Source organism: Sparus aurata, chromosome 19 (genome assembly GCF_900880675.1).
Source record: "Sparus aurata chromosome 19, fSpaAur1.1, whole genome shotgun sequence".
NCBI classification, from domain to species: Eukaryota; Metazoa; Chordata; class Actinopteri; order Spariformes; family Sparidae; genus Sparus; species Sparus aurata.
Window position 1 is genome coordinate 20818504 of NC_044205.1, and position 17245 is coordinate 20835748.

Below are 17245 nucleotides of genomic sequence, written 5' to 3' on the forward strand. Positions count from 1 at the left end.
CGTAGGAAGCATTTAGAAACTGTGGGTAAATGACACAGTAGGGGAGGGGGGAGGATGGTAGGGAGAGGTCATAGCAGGATGGGGGCCCTTTTGTGTTTAGAGGTAGACATTGATACTTTCCTGATGTCTCCTGTGCTCACTTCCATTTTTTTGCAGCATGAGAACTTTCTGGAATTGGCAGCAACACTCCAGAAAAAAACTTTTATTCCAGGTATTTTATTATTGTCATAATTTTTTTTGGAAAATTCCTGCAGCTCATTCCTGTTCAGATGTTTATTTGTCAGTCTTATCGCTCAATATTACTGATGATTCATGTCATATATTGTGTTTACACAGCAATGCAAGACTTGTCCCGTTGCGTGGAGCAGTTAAAGGCCCAAATAAAGACCGCTTCTGATCACTTGACCACTTCTGGAGAATGAGACAAATTATTCTCCGATGAAAGCTTTTGTTCCAGGGGGAAATGTGCGCCACGCAGCCGTACAGCTCCAGCTATTGTTCATGCATTGGTGTCCCGATCTGAACTTCAGGGGAGCTTCCCTGCCTGCGAATATTTTGATGAAGGTTCCTATTGACGCGCTGAATGAAGGGCCAAAACAACAGGGGGATGTGTGCGTGCGAGGAGGATCGAGAAATGAATGAAGTGTGCAGAGATGTGTGCGTGCCAGGCAAGAATAAAAATAAAAGTGATAGTAAGACGTGTGTGTGTGTGTGTGTGTGTGTGTTTGTGTGTGTGTCTGTGTGTGTGTGTGTGTGTGAGAGGGAGAGAGAGAGTAGTGAGTGAGAAAGCTGTGTGTGGAGAATGGGTTACTGAGGGGCGGGAGGGGGGGAAACCAGCCACCTGCAGCCATGACAGGCTTTGACCTTCATTGCTCTCTCTCTCGCTCTCTCTCTCTCTAGTGTGTCTCTCCCCCTCCCTCCCTCCCTCCCTCCTCTCTCTCCCCCCCCTTTTCGACTCCCATTCCTTGCCTTGTGATAGAAGCACAGGCTCCTTTTCAGCGAGCGGCGAGGAAAGACTGACCGTCGTGAAGACAGTGCTGGGAGCAGGCCTATCTGCTCTAATGCTAGTCACCGGCCGTTAGACATGGCGTTCAAAGACTAGCGGTGCAAGTATGGAAATGCAGATAAGGCATTGTTGAGGAAACATGCCTGGGAATTGTTCAAGGCTTTCCCTTGCATAATGTTTGGATGCTTCTGCTGAATGTTTTAATCTCCAACCCCATGAATTTGATCCTCCATGAATGTGATCCCGAAACCGCCCATAGGAGTGGGCGTTTTGCATGGAAAGGATTGTCATGCTATGCAAATTAATAATGTTTGTTGATTACATTTGTGAATGTTTGACATCTTGGCAAACACTCATTTAAACTGTTATTGTACATATTTCTCTTTTTTAGCTTGTTTTCTCTTCCACATTTTTGAAGCCCGGGGATGATTGAAGGTCACATGTGCAGCTTCAACCAAACCTCTGTTGTTTTTTTAGTGTTTTTTTTATGGAAATATGTCTTCACTTAGAGATGCCAGAAAACTTGTTTGTGTATAATCTTCAAGGTTTATTTACTCTTCTTTTGCAGTTTTTCAGGAGGCAGTTAATTACACAATTAATACATGATACAAATTATGTACATTTATACCAAAGAATACTTCCAACATAAAATAAAAAATAGCATTGTATTCTACAACTCTGTGTTGTAATTTTATTTAAACATGTTCATATATAGATAGATATACGCTGATGAGTAAATTCATAATGTCGTACCAGCAGTTTTTCATAAAGGCATTAAACTTGAATAGTCTGCATTTGAAGTAATACTGCTTCTCTGATTCGGCACAGTTCTGTTTCATAAAAAGTTCACACTTGAACTTTAAGGCAAAGTGTGTTTCTGTTTGGTGGATTTTAATTCACACACACTTTTTGCAGATACACAACAAAAACACTTTGAAAAAGGCAAAAAGTCCACAATTTGGTATGGATACAGTCTGAAAACTTAGCTCGATCAACAACTTCCGTCCGATAAAAGACGAAAAGTTTTTATAAACACAGTTATTTGCCCAAGTACAACAAATTGCAGCTTTCATGCAAAGGCCCCATAAACTATTATTCATTCACAAAACAAACAGAAACAAAAAAAAAAAAAAAAAAAAGGAAACAAAAAGAAGTTATTGCAAGATAAACAAGCAGTGTAAACACCTCAGATATCTACTCTAAAGCAACACTGGTCATTGGATAGATTTTTTTTTCTCAATATAATCTATATAAATACACATATGAAGTCCTTTCAACAACGATAAGAGATTTCCAACATTTGTAATACAGTCACTGACGGATTTGCCTTCTTTTTAATGATATATGGATATGTAATAAAACTGTATATAGAGAAAGATTTAACAAGAACATCCAATAACCTGCTTTTTTTTTAATAGTCTATGCTCGAAAGAGTGCGCAAAAAAAGGGTTGTCATCATTGTCTTTATGCTACAGAGTTGTTTCTGTGACTTTAACAGGCAGCATCATAGCCTTCAATTCGTTTAGCTACAAAAGAATGATTCATATTGCTATTTTTTTTTTTTTTTAGAAACTATAATAGCTGCACTGATGCATTGGCACAAGGAAGGGTGGGGGGATTACGCACGCATATCCGTTTTAAAAAGGCTCATGAGACGACCACAGACATAGAAGCAGAAGGCCCTAGCTTAGCATTTTAGTTCAGTGGCGTGTTAGATAAAAAAAAAAAAAAAAAAAAGATCCGCTCCCTCCCTCCCTCCTTCACTGGTGATGATAAACTGTTGCTCGGTGATGTTTTTTTTTTACTTTTTTTCTTGTCTTTTTACAAAAAAATCGTATCAAAATTCATCGTCTGCCCAATAAGCAACTCATTAAAAACCTTCTCCTCTGTCCATTTAGTCTTTTTCGCATTTTCTCATTTTATATTTTCTTATACACCAATAAAACACAACCAAAAGGGGGAAAAAAAACAAAAAAGAAAAAAACCCAACAAAGCGTGGAATATAAGAGTTAAAAAAAAAAGTTGTGTTAGCTTTTATTTTTAAATTCACAGTAGCCTGGATGCAGCAGAAAAATATTCTTTGGACTTCAGTTTTTGTTTTCGCTCCACACTGACAGATGGAAAGTGCCAGTTTTTAAGTATCGATGTAACAAAACAAACAAAAAAAAAAAGATGACAATCATGGGGGGATAGCAGTAGGCCTATAGAAAAAAAATGAAGGGGTGTAAGCATTGGTAACCTCCTGTTGGGTGGGTGAGAGGGGTGAGGGTGGGGGGGACAAACAGTGAAAACATACCTTTATACAACATCTTTTTATAGACGTGATATTGCAGAAATATCTCTCTCTCTATTTTTTTGTTTTGTTTTTTGTTTAAAACAATTTATGCTGGTATACTCTACACACTGGCCCTTTTATTCGATGAAATTATTGCATTGTAGGCTTGACAAAACCTCCCATATCACGAAAAGTCACTATAATATTCCTATAGAGACTCTGTGGTGTCGTTAAATAACCCTGTGGGGGGGACTCTCTGCAGTCCACTGACCTCACTGTCTATTTATTTATTTTAATTTCCTGTCATGGTATAGAACTTTATGGTAATGTTTTTATTTTTTATCTGCTGTGGTGTCATTAAATATTCCTGTAGGTAGACTTTCGCAGTGATATCTCTTTAAAAAAAACATCTATCATAGGACTACTATAGGTTCTGTTTCGTCAGGAGGCTGCTGTGACTTCTCTGGAAATCAATCGCTGTCTGATTTTTCGTCTTTCGACGTGACGGTGGCGTGATTGTACAGTCCCTGTGCCATCAGGTGCAAGGCCAGGCTGTTTTTAGCGCCGGTGGCCTTCTTGATTTTGGCCCTCTTGTTCTGAAACCAGATCTTGATCTGGGACTCGTTCAGGCCCAGCTCCTGCGCCAGGTTCTGCCGCCTCTGCTCGGTCAGATAGCGATTTGTCTGAAACTCCGATTTTAGTCTTTGCAGCTGCTCTGCTGTGAAGGCCGTCCGTGGTCGCTTGTCCTCTTTGCTGGCTGTTTTCTTCTTTGGTTTGCGAGATCTTGGCCCTGTTGTGCGGGTGAGATGGAGGGTGGGGGTCACAGAGACACATACATTGGTTATTAATGTGGTGATGATCAGACAAAAACTGCTTTAAAAACAACTTCATAAATCAAAAATATATATTTTCAGGCTTCCTCATTAGAAAGCCCACCCCACGTATACCTACTATACTATCCTGCTACTTTACATTTACGTCAGAGCCTGCAAATGAACCAACAACTCGTGCGTAAAGCTCATTTAAAAGGAAAATGTAGGTTTTCTAACTTCTTCTAATCTCCAAAATGGAGAAATTAGGAAACAAATAGCTTCTCGGACGTTTGTTATCATTGTGTGATTTTGCACTAATGAGCTTTTTGTATTTAAAAAAAATTACAAAATAAGTTTGCCTGAAGCGTTTTGTAAATAAAATATAAGAAAATAATAAAACCCGAGTAGGTTTGATTGTAAAATGTTGACACGTCCACTAAAGAAAACACCCAAGAAGCAAAACCTCCCCTCCCTCCCTGTTTCTATCCCTCTTCCTCGCTTGCACACACACACACGCACGCACACAAACACACACACACACACACACACACACACACACACACACACTGTATAGTAATAAGGAATTATTAACCAATAGGAAAACATCACTGACGCATTTCAGCCTGTGTTTTGCAGGTGAGCTGGATGTAGAGGATTCATCTGAGTGCAGCTGCTTTGCATTTTTTTTTGTTTTTGTGGGCAACTCGAGAAGCTCCTCAACGAGCAAACGTGGAGAGAATCTGAGGATGCACATTAATTTTTTTTCCAATCTGAGGCCTGTTCGGTGGAGCTTCGGACCGAGTGTTTTTGCTGGTCCTCCCGCTCCGAAAACAGGGTGCGAAACACTAATGGAACCACATAACATAGGCCGAGGCTTTATGCTGATGAATCAGCTCGTGTGTGTGTGTGTGTGTGTGTGTGTGTGTGTGTGTATGTGTATGTGTATGTGTGTGTATGTGTGTATCAAAACTGTGCAGCTCTACAACTCGTAGTAGTCGCCTACGCCACTCCATACAGCGTTACATAATGCATGAGAACAAGTTGTACTCCACTTTTGATAGACAATAAGAAAATATAAACCATATATTAACCTCACGGCGGCCTGAGAAGTTGTGACGTGTGTTTTCTTATGAGTAAAGATCCTAAATAACACTCAAAAAAGTCTCTATACGTCGGGCTGCTGGGAGCGTCCACCGTGACAACAGATGCATTTTTAATTCATCCCAAACACAACTCGCCAAACGCACCGAAAGAGCGAAAAAACTGCCCCGAAAAGAGCCCCAGATATTCTTTTGAGGGGGCTGCAGATGCTCCGGGAGACGTGCAGCCTTGTCAGCGCGCTTGTGTTTGGTGTATGAAGGACCCCCAGCATTATCATATTCATAACCCGAGGAAATACGCGAGGAAGGCTGCCTGAATGCGAGCATTTTAGCGAAGGAAAAACCCCGTGCGTAAAAGTGCCCAAAACGGCTGTTTTAAAAAAAAATATTTTCATGCGTTTGGTAAGAAGTTAAAATATAAATATTTACGGGAAGTTTGGAGGCTTAAAACGAATATTTTTTTTCTTTCGTGCATTTTAAAATAGGCCCACTCCCTCGCCCGCACGAAAAAAGCCAGTTTTCATATTTGATTTTCATATTTTTTCCTACATCGTGCGAGGGAATCGTGCACATGCAGTCCACCACGCGATTTGTCCCGTGCCTTTGATAATATTTCTACAAATTCTACGTGCATTTATTTTTTGGATAAATCCCCCTCTTTGCGCAGCTCTGCACTATTTCGCTCCGCTCTACTCGGGAGAAGTCGGTCAAGGCATCCGGGGTCAGTGTTACGGGGTATTTCAGGTTACCGAGAACACGGTATAGAGTAAAAACGCATGCACGGTGCCACCAACCTGAAGAAGGCCTGTCCGAGTATCGGGTGCAGTAGACCCAGGCTGGCCACAGCATGGGCTGAGACGTTGATGATGGGTTTGAGCTGGCTTGGGAACTGTCTGAGTCTGAGCTTAGGCACTGGTCTCCGTTCTCCCCGCGGGGTTTCAGGGGCTCCTCGGCGGCTATAGCGGGCTTCTTTGCCCCGGTAACCGTGTGCGGGGTGGAGGTCCCCTCCGCCGGCACCGTGCTCCCCACTGGCTCGGTCTGAGGCGCGGCGGGGCTGTTGTGGCTCTCCCGCGATGCCAGGCTACTCTCTTCGTGGTTTGCGCCCGCGTCCTTTTTCCGACCGAAATCCGGCCGCAGGATGTTGTCGATGAAGAAATTGGTGACCCGGTGAGGGATCTGCAGGTTCCCCGGCGCCTGTAAGAGGGGAAGGATGGCTCTGTTGGATTCATCCGCCGACTCCTGCCGCTCCACCACGTCTCTGTTGCCGTGATCATTTTCTTCCATACTGATTCACTTTCCCCGCTTTACTCTCTTTAACCCCTTTATCGCTCTCTCTGCTGCAATAAAATTGGCAAAGAACTTCGGGGTGGGGGGGAGAGAAATTACGATTGCGAAAAAAAAAAAAAAAAGCCCGCACGCGTAAAATAAATAAAAAAAAATAAAACTCAGATTCTAGAGAGTGCCTTGGACACCATGCAAAGCCTTGCGGTAGTGTCCTCTGAGAAAAGCATACTTTTTTGACATATATTCCCTCAATCTCGGGTTACAACTGACACCGCAGAGCTAAAACATGTGCCATTTGCGCACCATCCAATTTATTTGTTATCCGATTTCAGTGTGCCCAGCAATGCCTACGCCTAAACTAAACTAAGGGTAAATAAAGAGGCTCCTAAACTGATGCTCTAATACTCTCACTCTGGAGTTTTGTTCTTATTTTCAATACGAGCCCCCCGAGTGACGTTTTCCCACCGTCCTCCCAGACACGTGCCTTGGACCAATGGGGTGGCAGAAACCGGGCCACGTGACGCAGACACCAGAGCAGTCCACAAACGCCCATCCTCGCCTTAGTAAAGGGAAAGAGTCCTGGGCTGACGGAGGAAGAAGCCTAATTTAAATCCAGTGCATGCTCCCAGATACTCCCCGAGAATTTCACCTACGTTTATGAACACGCAACTTGATTATTATTATTATTATTTTTTTTAAGTTTAAATTCTCAAACACAAAGACGACGTTGCTTTTTGTTTGTGTTCATGAAAACAACTGAAGCATCGCTCGTCAGAGCGGGTCGTGGGGACCCCCGGGGTTGCTTTGCTTTGCTTGCCTGCTTTGCTCGCAGGGCAGGGAGGGATTCCCAATAAAATGAGGAATAGTGCGTTTTTACTTCTTTTGGGTGCACTTCTGCACATGTTAGATGCAAAGAAGTTTCATTGTGGACACTTTTACATACCTTCACTTCAACACAGCTCCGTTCTAAAGCAATAAAACCCCCCAAAATATTCTCATATGAAGACCAGATCCTGTAAAATAGGGTCAAATCGCCTGATTTGGGTGCATTCAGGGGCCCGTGGCGTGCAAATCTTTCAGGCAACGTGTGCTGGAATATTCTCTGAGATTCCGCATTTAGGCAAGAGGGGAAACGCTGTTATCTGTTGGAAATAAATCCGCACGAAAGGTTTGTGTACCACCTGTAAGGGGAATTGGACTCAGAGTAACTTAAAGTCAGTTTGCCCTGGCCAAGGTTAAATGCGTAAAAACAGACCTGATGCGCGTCTGTATGCTCACGTTCCGAACCGAGGGTGTGGTGACTGCAATTTCTGTCAATTTCAGATGAATCTCAAATCCTTTATCTCCATTTTAACCCTAAGTAGCAGCACGTTCTTGGCTCTTTTAATGGGATTTTAACCTTCTCTGGCTCGCAGGGAGGGTCTGGCGTGACTCGACTCTTCGCCTCATAATTGGCAACAAAAAAAAACGCATCAAAAACCTGCAACGTGACAGCCAAAGAGTGTGATTTGAGACGCGCGAGGATGTGTGCTAAATATTTTTGATGTTCTCATGTTCGCCTGTCGTGACGCTGCGGTCGACCAAGAACTGGGTCCATATCCCTTTAAAAGAAATCAGTGATGCAAACAAACTGTTTTGTGCACGGTGCTCAGGGTACCGAGTCGCGCCAAAGACAAAACTTTGAGTAACTTTGCTGACCAGCGCTAAGTTTCCATTCCTCCTCCCAGGACGCCACCGGGCTCGCAGGGACGGCTCAGCCGGCTCTCCGCTGGCGTTTGAACGCGGGGCTGCGCGTAAAAAAAAAAGAGAAAAGGGGGCATCGAGGAGGACCTGAGGAGCTGCAGGACTGAGACTGAGTGAGGAGCCTTTGAACGATTCAGCTAGAAAGTCAGTTTTCTTATCGCAGGCGCGCATTGTTCGAGCTTTTAGGTAGTGGGAGCAACTTTTGCCCAAATGTCTGATGGAAACACAAGTCGCGCACTTTGTTGTGATTATTCCTGCCTCACAGGCCGTTCAGCCGTTCTGATTGGAAGAGATTATACACATTTATTTTAGCTTTGCCATAAAGAAACGTGCACTTTGGGGATGCAACAATAAGCTGCTGCCCCCCCCTCAAAAAAACAGTTGTGTTAATTTGTATTTGTGGCACGTCAAACCCTGTAATTTAAGCTCGAGTGTAAGCCAGGTTTTGTCCTGCAGCCATCCCTGACTTTTCACTTGTTAAACACAGGCTTTGTGCAAATTGCAAAGCAATTACAGTGAAGTCTTATTAGTAAAAAAATATTTGCCTGGGCTCAATCTGGAGCCTGACGTTCAGACGCGCATTGGCACGCAGATCCAACTAAAGCTCCAAGCTGATCTGTGAATATTATTTTTTCTTTAGTATTTCTCATCTCGCTGCATTTAAAGAAGAAAAAAAACCCCTTTATCCTCCAAATCTACCTCTCACATGTCTTCACCACAAAAGGGCCCCGTCCGAGCTCTCACGTCGGTGGCTGCTCAGAGTGAAAGTTGGGCAGGGGAGAGATGTAATTAGACAGGCCACTCTCATGCTGCGATTGTTTCTCACTTGTGAAGGGGAAGCGCAGATTAATGTTGAGCGCTAAATAAGCAGCAGACAATGGAGGCACAGACAGGCCGCTACCGCCTGGGCTTGGCCTCTAACCTCACAGCAAAACAGGGGATGTCTGGAGGAAATGACACCATTTCAGGCTCTGAATTATAATCAGGGGCCGTGCGCAACGCAAAGAAATGCACATTAGAACGCAGCTATTAAGCCCTGGGATGTTATTTCCCCCCCAAAAAATGGCACATCTGGTACTTTATCCACTTGTTTCCGTTGTGAAGTCGCGATTTAAAACAGAAAAAATGACGACTGGATCGAGAGTCGTGATTTTTACGCTCACCTCGGAATGAGGTGAAACAGTTTGCAGAAGTCACTTCTGTCTGCAGACAACAGGCTTGTAATGCTGCAAGCTCGACTACGTGTGTGTGTGTTTTCCTTTCTTTTGGTTGCTGTGTTTACTTTACAAACATAATCCTACTATTATGTGTTTTTTTACCCCACTCCTGTCTGTTCAGTGTTGACTGGCTCGTTTTTGGTCTGAGGTGTTAAAAAAAAAAGAGTCTAAATGTGTCCTGTCACCATCACCGCTGTGTTTACTGACTGAGGGATTTTCTTGTGTTTTGCAGCCAGACCTGTTCTGCTTGTGAGTGATTGTAGGACACTTTGTTCTGGTCGGTGATGGGTTAACATAGTGCTGAAGCAGTCAACTGATTTCCACACTGTGATATTGTTGCTTTTATGTTTTTATTTTCAAGTCAAATCTGTCAATAATCGACTCATGTGAGGTCAAAATGGGCCAGTTTTCGCCTTGCTGTTGTGTTTTTGGCGTCACGCTTTGCTCTGCAGTTTCATTGTCTCACTTTATCGGCTATAAGGTTGTTTGAAACAGTCCATATTCAGTTTTTAGGATGTTTGTTGTGTACTTGGATATTGATATTATATAATAATGATGTTGTGATGCAGCTTTCCAGTGCACACACATTTTTTTTTTCCTAAATTAAATATCTGTGCTCAGGTCTGAAGCTGTCCAGACGCGGCGAAATGCACATAGGAGTCAAAAATAATAAAGATGTTTTATTTGTTGCATGCAACATGAACACAAACCATCCACACCAGTGCGTTATAGTGGCTTTATAACGTTGCATGCATGCGCTTGCCATGCAGGCCCCACTCGCGTGCACTGCAGGCGTGTTTATTATTATTTTTTTATTATTATTTTCAGGTGACGCTCAGACCTGTGCATGTGTTGTGTTTTCACTTTTTTTTTTTTTTTTTTTTTTTTTGCTGAAATATTATGAAATGTTGCAGCTGGAGACAGACATTCGTGAAAAAGGCGATCAGTTTCTGGTGATTTTGCGCCTCAGATAGGTGCAGAAACCCACGCCCTGCTCCGCCACATTGCACGTTTAAGCCTTTTTTATTATTTGCTCCATTTATTTTTCTTTTGTTTGTGTGTTTGTTTTTTTTCCCCTCCCACGTCAAATCACCAAATGGATGATATGAAGTTTTTTTTGGGTAAATTCTCGCCTTCGTTGTTGTTCATTTCCCCACGCACGACCTCCTTTGTGTGAGTTAAACGAGTAATTTTATTATTTTTTTTAAATGTTTCCTTTTCCTTTTTTAAAAAGTGTGCTGCCTCGTGGTTTAAAGCATACAGGGCTGTGTAGATTTATTATTTTTCCATGAATATATTCTGTTCTTGTTCAGGGAAGCAGCAAATATTGATTATCGCACATGTCATGTCTGTCAGGTTTCTGCTAAATAAGTGAATGCCTCAGTTTTCTTCTCTCTAGTTCTCTTCTTGTTTGTTTAAAAAAAAATAAGGAGAATTGCGTTTTGCGTGGCACGGAAGGGTTAATATTCTTTGTTTTGGGGGAACATCTCAAGGCCGGCAGCGCACATTTTGTCCGCCTGGTTCTGCCTATAAAATCCAGCAACTGGGTGTATTTCATATTCACTTATAGCTCTACACACACACACACACACACACACACACACACACACACACACACACACATATACATATACATACACCCCTCCCTCCCTCCATCCCTCTCCTCCTCGCGCGCGCACACACATACGCACCCCCTCCTACTACTACTACAATAAATCGCATGCATTGTGCGCATGTGCCCTGTCCTTGAGTTCCTATAACCTATTTTTTTCTTCTTCTTTTTTTTTTCCTCTGTATTTTCCTTGGTAGGATTGTCTTACACGTCACCAGCGCTCAGTACTATGGAGTACTACAAAAGGTGACGCGCAGAAGGGAGGATTTGTGAATGGACGCCGTGATGTGTGCCAGCTCACAGATCAGAGGGTGGTGGGACCTCTGCAGATGCACCCTGAAGCCCCCCTCCACCCTATAACCCAGCAGCAGCGGCAGCAGCAGCACCCCCCCTCCCCCCCCTCCCTCACCTCTTCTTCCTCCTCCATCCCTCCCTCCCTCCCCCCCGGTCACCATCCCTCCCCTCCAGATGAATGGGGGTCTCTAAAAGATATCACCATGCAGGGGTCGGACCAAATCCTCCAGCTTCCTGTGCCTTTCAAAACCTGAAAGCACGTCTCTCCTATGTGATGATCCTGTATGATTTTTTTCGGGGTTGTGCTTTTGTGGGCCTGGAAGCCCCCTGTTTGTGTGTGTGTGTGTGTGTGTGTGTGTGTGTGTTTTGTTTTGTATCACGGGTCAAGCCAAGAGCATGGCGGCCGAATTAGAAAAGATTAGAAGCGGGCCTAATTGCGCGGAGTCCACACTGCAAAAAGTCAATTAGTTTGGAAATAAGACGAATTTAATACTAAATTGTAAGATTTTTGAAGGGAGTTCCGCTTGTTTCAAACGCGCCCAGCGGATTTCCGCTAGAAAAAAAGTGTAGCGTGTTGAGTTTAGAGGGAGGAAATGTGCAAATCAAATGAAAAAAAAAGTGGATTTAAAAGAAAACGCAATTATTATTTTGCAGCTTGAGTCGAGATGGCTATTTTCCAAAGCGTGAAATACGAACCTCTGCCCGCTTTGTAGGACACTACAGCTCCTTTCTGCGGCTCAAATCTTGCTGAAATACTGTCACATGTATGAAAAAAAATCTTCTTATTCTTCCAAAAGTCCAAAACGTGATATTAAACCTCAATTGTGCTTTTTATTGTTGAGATAAAACAAGGATCCACATGCAAAACCTCAACAATTAATTTATTTCCGTCGCCCTTCCCTCCGCTGTTTACTCATCACACATCATTGTATGTAGATGATGTCTATATAATTGTTTTTTTTTACCCCCTGATTGTGTTTACAGAGAAATCCTCTGGAGTCGCCACTCGCAGCGGACTTTGGGTTTTTTCCGCTGGATCTTCTGTTTTTTTTTTTTTTTCTTTCAGCCCCCTTTATAGGTTTTAATAACTCTTAATCCGTCTGATCGCTCTGGCGTAGATAAGTCTCATTTGAATTGGGATTGTTCTTGAGGAGCCGGCTCACATTTCTCCACAGAAAGTCTCAAACAAGAGCTTAGTACAAACAACCGCACCACCCTGAGCGCAATTAAAGGCCCCGGCTAAATTAGATGAAGGGGCTAATTGAATGCAGCTGAGTTCCCATCAGCAAACTCTTGAACGCTTCACTAATGTGAGGTAAACGTTTAGCGGGAAAAGTCATTTATTTATTTATTTTTTTGTAATGGGTTAATATATCATCAAATGTTAAAAAAAGTGAATTTAATCCAAACAAAGCAGCCGGACAATTGTCTGAATTTACACCCAGTTAAAAAAAGGAAAACATTAGAGAGACACAAAAGTGGGAGAAACATTTGGTTAATTAAGTTGTGTTGGATGCTTGAACTATATAAAAGTCACTTAAATATAAAATCTATAAAAGTCAGTATTGATTTCTGGTGTGTCCGAAGTCTCGCGGTGGGAAATATAGTTTTAAAAAAGTCATTGATGTGAGTATCCAGCCGGAAAGGGATTATTACGAGCCCGAACTGGTGTCCTTGAAGGTGACACTAAACTCTGAACAACCCAAATCTTTTATTTTGAAATAAAATCACAAATACTACGTAGTCTACCCAACCAAAATAAGAAATTAAAGTCACAAACACACACGACACACAGGTCCCCTGTGTGTTGAGTGTGTTTGTGACTTTAATTTCTGATTTGTGGCACTCATGCCAAACGTCAATTGCTTCAAATTGACAACACCTGTCCACCTTCATCATTTTATTTTGAAATTATTTTAAAAGCGAAGGAGAAAGGGTGTTTTTTTAAACATCCTTTCTTACTTTCATCCTTATTTTTATTAGTTTATCTCCAAGTTGTTCCTCCCTTTGGCTTTAAATCGGGCGTTTTGCTCTCATCGTCATGTCAAAATAAAAGCGTAAAAGTCACCCATGAGTTTTATTCTCTTAAGAAGTCACCTCCCAGGTGTCTTCAGGTTCCATCTTCCGCATACATGAACTGTTATAATGCGTTTACAGTCAACTGGTGTCAGACCCCTTCACTGCTTCTCTCCTACGGTAGTTTTTCCAGCTGCTCGGCAGGACTTTTTTTTTTTTCCCCCCACATGTCGGGGACGTCTTAACTTTTGTGACAGCGGAGAATGAAACTACACGTGGTGGCTATTTCCGTTAGGTTAATGGGTTTACATTCATACAGAACAAATAGGCTACCATGCAATATGGAGGGAGGGAGGGAGGGAGAGTGTAGGGGGGGACAAGAAGGGGCAATTTATTTATGAATGAAACGAGCCACAAAGAGGAGTCATGCAAAAAAAAAAAAAAAAAAGGAAAGGAAAGGTGCACCACAGTGTACCTGCTAGTTCACTCACGGTGGGCCCCTAAAGTTTTTTTGTCTCCCAGGATGCTTCACGGGTTTGGGATCGTCTAAATGCCTCGCGCACCTGTCTCGAGAGTTTATGAGGGAGGGAAGGAACAAGTGGAGGAAGAGGGGGACAGGTGGAAAACACTTGCTGCAGAATAAAAGAAAAGAAAAAAACTGAGAGCAGGAAAGGCAGTGACGTATCAAAATGCGTGTAAAAGAAAATCCGGCAAATCAAAAGCGGAAGAAGTTTGTCCAATCGAGAAATTAACTTTCATTCATCTTCAGTTTCAGCAGTTTTCACAGATGTTTTCCAAGAGTTTTACAACAAGTCTGAATAAAAGTGGCCCCATAACTCCAGCACGCCGTCAGGTTATTTCACTCTTAAAACTGGGAGCAACAATTCCTGTTATGTCTCCGGCTCCCAGCTTTGCAACTTTAATTATAGTGGGAGGGAGGTCAAGTCATAAGCGGTTATTCGACCCTCCTTCTCCCTGTGTGGCATCGCGCCCCTTGTGCGCTGTTTTAAAAAATACTCGCCAAAATAGTGCCGGACTCCCCTGAAAGCACCATGTGCGACGGCCGGGAATCCCTTTCACCCCTCGCTCGCAGCACCTGAGTTGTTTTTACCCCCCTCTGCTCGCAGATATGTCGTGAATTTGTCACTTATCAGGGGGGGCGCGCTGTCAAAGGCCATTTCGGGGGCGCAATAACTTTCCCAGATGGATTTAGCCTGCCAACTTTGTGCATCTCTCAGCAGCGAGATGAATGGGCTGCGTGCCTGTTGCTTCCCCCAGAAATGCCTCTTACGCCTACTAATGAAGACTAATTAAAACATGACAAACATCGACCTTTAGTGCATCCTAAACAGGGCTGCGAGCGTGATTTGGATTATGCAAATGTCAGCATTCTTTGACAACATTGGACATATTTCTTGGTTGTGCGTGTGTGTGTGTGTGTGTGAGACACAACAGGTTTCTGCCCCCCCCCCCCCCCCCCTTTTTTGGGTTTGTTTTTGGATAGAATCTGACTTATTATATGGCTTGTTTGATACTTTGATATGTTTAATCAGCACACTTAAATCCTAAGCCCACTAAAAAGTGCATTAATGTGTCCAATCCAGACTTCCAGAGCATCCCTCTATATTTAAATCTTTTGTTTATCTGTACAAAACTAAGGAATTAGCGTGATTGACGTGTGGTTTACATGTTTAGAGCCTCCTGTCTGAGTTTTCCCACAAAAATGCATGTTGTTTATCATTGTTATTATTGTTTTTTTGCCTCTCAGGATGGATCATGCAATGGAAATGCTCACCTTGATTTATTCCATTACCCCTTTTATTCAGTTATTCTTATTACCCGGCTCGATTTACAGGGCCCTGATCGGGGCTGTAAGATGCGCTGGGTTGTGTTTAATTTACACTGGGGTTGGATTTGTTTGGATGGCATGCATAATGTGGCATCACCTGAGGTTTTACGCTGTCATATTTATTATTGTCCTGCGGAAGGAAGAGGGGAGGAATCAACAGGAATGGCACACAAGGCTGAGCACGCTGACTGAACTGATAAATCCCACCGAGACGGAGGGGGGGGACCGTTGTTTACACTGTTAAAGATGATGATTCTGTATGTGCAGCCTGTCCCCCCTGACATGTTTTGCTTGTATTTATTAGATTTTTCTTGTTGCTTTTTTTTTTTTTTTTTTAAATTTAACCTAAAGCACTGAAGAAATGACCATGCAGAAGGGGAAAAAAAAGCAGCTGGAATCAGAGCTTTTTAAATGAAGAAGAAGAAGAAGGTGTGAACAGTTAATTTGAGCCCCGGACAGGGACACACACACGGGGAAGGCAGGGAGCAGCCTGAGACTGCCATTTGAATGGGATCTGAGAGGTAATTTGAGCTAAAATGGAGTCCACTTCTGAGCCACTCACTCAGCCCCCCCATGGCATCCACTGTAATTCATTATTCCTGGCCGGCACTGGGAGAGGCAATGAGCGAGGGCAGAGGACAGGAGTGGACCCAGCTCTGGTGTAATGAAGACTCAGTAGACCTAAACGACCCACACACACACACGCGCGCACACACACACACTATCTTTCATTATATGTATCACAGAGAGCAGGACATTAATGCCACTGAAGACCTTTTGGCAGTGAAATAAGAGTGCGCAATGATTTTCCTCCACACTCAATCCATTTCATTGACCTTTTCTATCATGCATGTGACTCTGCCCGGCTCACTGCAGAGTGAGATAAATATTCCTGGAATAATATCCCTGCCACGCTTTAATAAATTATCTTTTTTTGGATCTGAATTTTTATGTTCATCAGCGGTTAAGGGAGATCTGTATTTACATATGATCTCCTAAAGTTTCCCTCTTCCTGTGCAACATTTGGAGAGTCATCATACAGCCTATAGTCAGTAAATACCCCCCTGTGTGTGAGTGTGTTTTTGGGGTTTATGTTATCTTTAGTCCTCATCAGGCCTTGCAAGACATTGCTGTCCCCTGTCCCTCCACTAGGGGTCCACAGATGTCATGGTAATAATGTCCAGACAAGCTGAGAGGATAAATACTGTCATCTGGTGGCAACAAAAGCAAAATCACTGTTGAGTCGACAGCACTGTGATCTCATATCACAATGCAGGGCTCTCTACAGTATGTTACCTCTTAATGCAAACTAGTCGTTCAAATAAGTTGTTGACACTGAACTCAAGCGGAGGAGGATCCAACATGTGTCAAGATGTCTTGTTAAATGTGCGAGACAGGCAGAGACTTGTGTTGAAAGGGAGACAGGCCACGTGTACTCAGAGTGCTCGACGCAAAGGTGTTAAAAGCAGGGAGCATATATGATAAATATGGGACATTCAAGGTCATGTGTCATTTTATTTGACCCAATTTGTTGAACATATGTCTGACATTCTTTCTGTCTTTCTTTCTTTAGATACAGCTAACAGTTTAATGTGTGGATTGGTGACCTGACGTTTTCTTTCTCGGCTTGTAAACGTTCATGAAACCCCCCCCAAAAAATAAAATGAAATGGTGAAATCAGAGAAAAAGTCTGGTGTCGAGTATGAAGACGTGTCCTCGTACAGCTTCTTAACTACGCAAATCAAGAGTTAACATGTTCTTGTGTTCAAATTCAGTTATCCCGCCGCGTCAAGAAAAGGTCTGAAAAACAAAATCCAGTGGGACAAAAACTGAATGAACCCACCAAAGTTCCCCTCTCGTGTGAAGACGGACATGATTTTAGGATTCACCTTTAAAAAGGGGCACCGTGTGGTCTGGGAGAAGAAATTAAAACGGCAGAATTTTAATATTCACGTTATTAATTACAAACTCAGCAAACTGGTTGGTGTCTTTGGAAACTTTGGGGTCTCTGTCAGAATTTAAAACACACCTCTGTGG

General features: G+C 42.9%; 2 protein-coding genes across 2 annotated transcripts in view; one reads left to right on the forward strand and one right to left on the reverse strand.

Annotated features, from left to right (window-relative positions):
* Positions 1 to 11597, forward strand: part of LOC115570489 (uncharacterized) — a 36700-nt gene extending 25103 nt beyond the window's left edge. Inside the window, exon 6 of the mRNA XM_030399101.1 lies at positions 11247 to 11597. Within this exon, the coding sequence (XP_030254961.1) occupies positions 11247 to 11597 (351 nt within the window). The remainder of the gene's footprint in view (positions 1 to 11246) is intronic.
* Positions 1533 to 6901, reverse strand: en2a (engrailed homeobox 2a). Its single transcript, XM_030398357.1, has 2 exons — positions 5988 to 6901; positions 1533 to 4071 (listed from the first exon to the last, which is right to left on the reverse strand). The coding sequence occupies exons 1-2, from the start codon at positions 6475 to 6477 to the stop codon at positions 3752 to 3754; spliced, it is 810 nt and encodes a 269-aa protein (XP_030254217.1). The 5' UTR covers positions 6478 to 6901; the 3' UTR covers positions 1533 to 3751.
* Positions 11598 to 17245: the final 5648 nt, after the last annotated feature.

Excerpts from the sequence above, each read along its gene's own strand:
- en2a (XM_030398357.1), bottom strand. The coding sequence starts at position 6,477 with ATGGAAGAAAATGATCACGGCAACAGAGACGTGGTGGAGCGGCAGGAG. Across the intron at positions 4,072-5,987 it reads CTCGGACAGGCCTTCTTCAG|GGCCAAGATCTCGCAAACCA; the intron begins GTTGGTGGCACC and ends CCCGCACAACAG.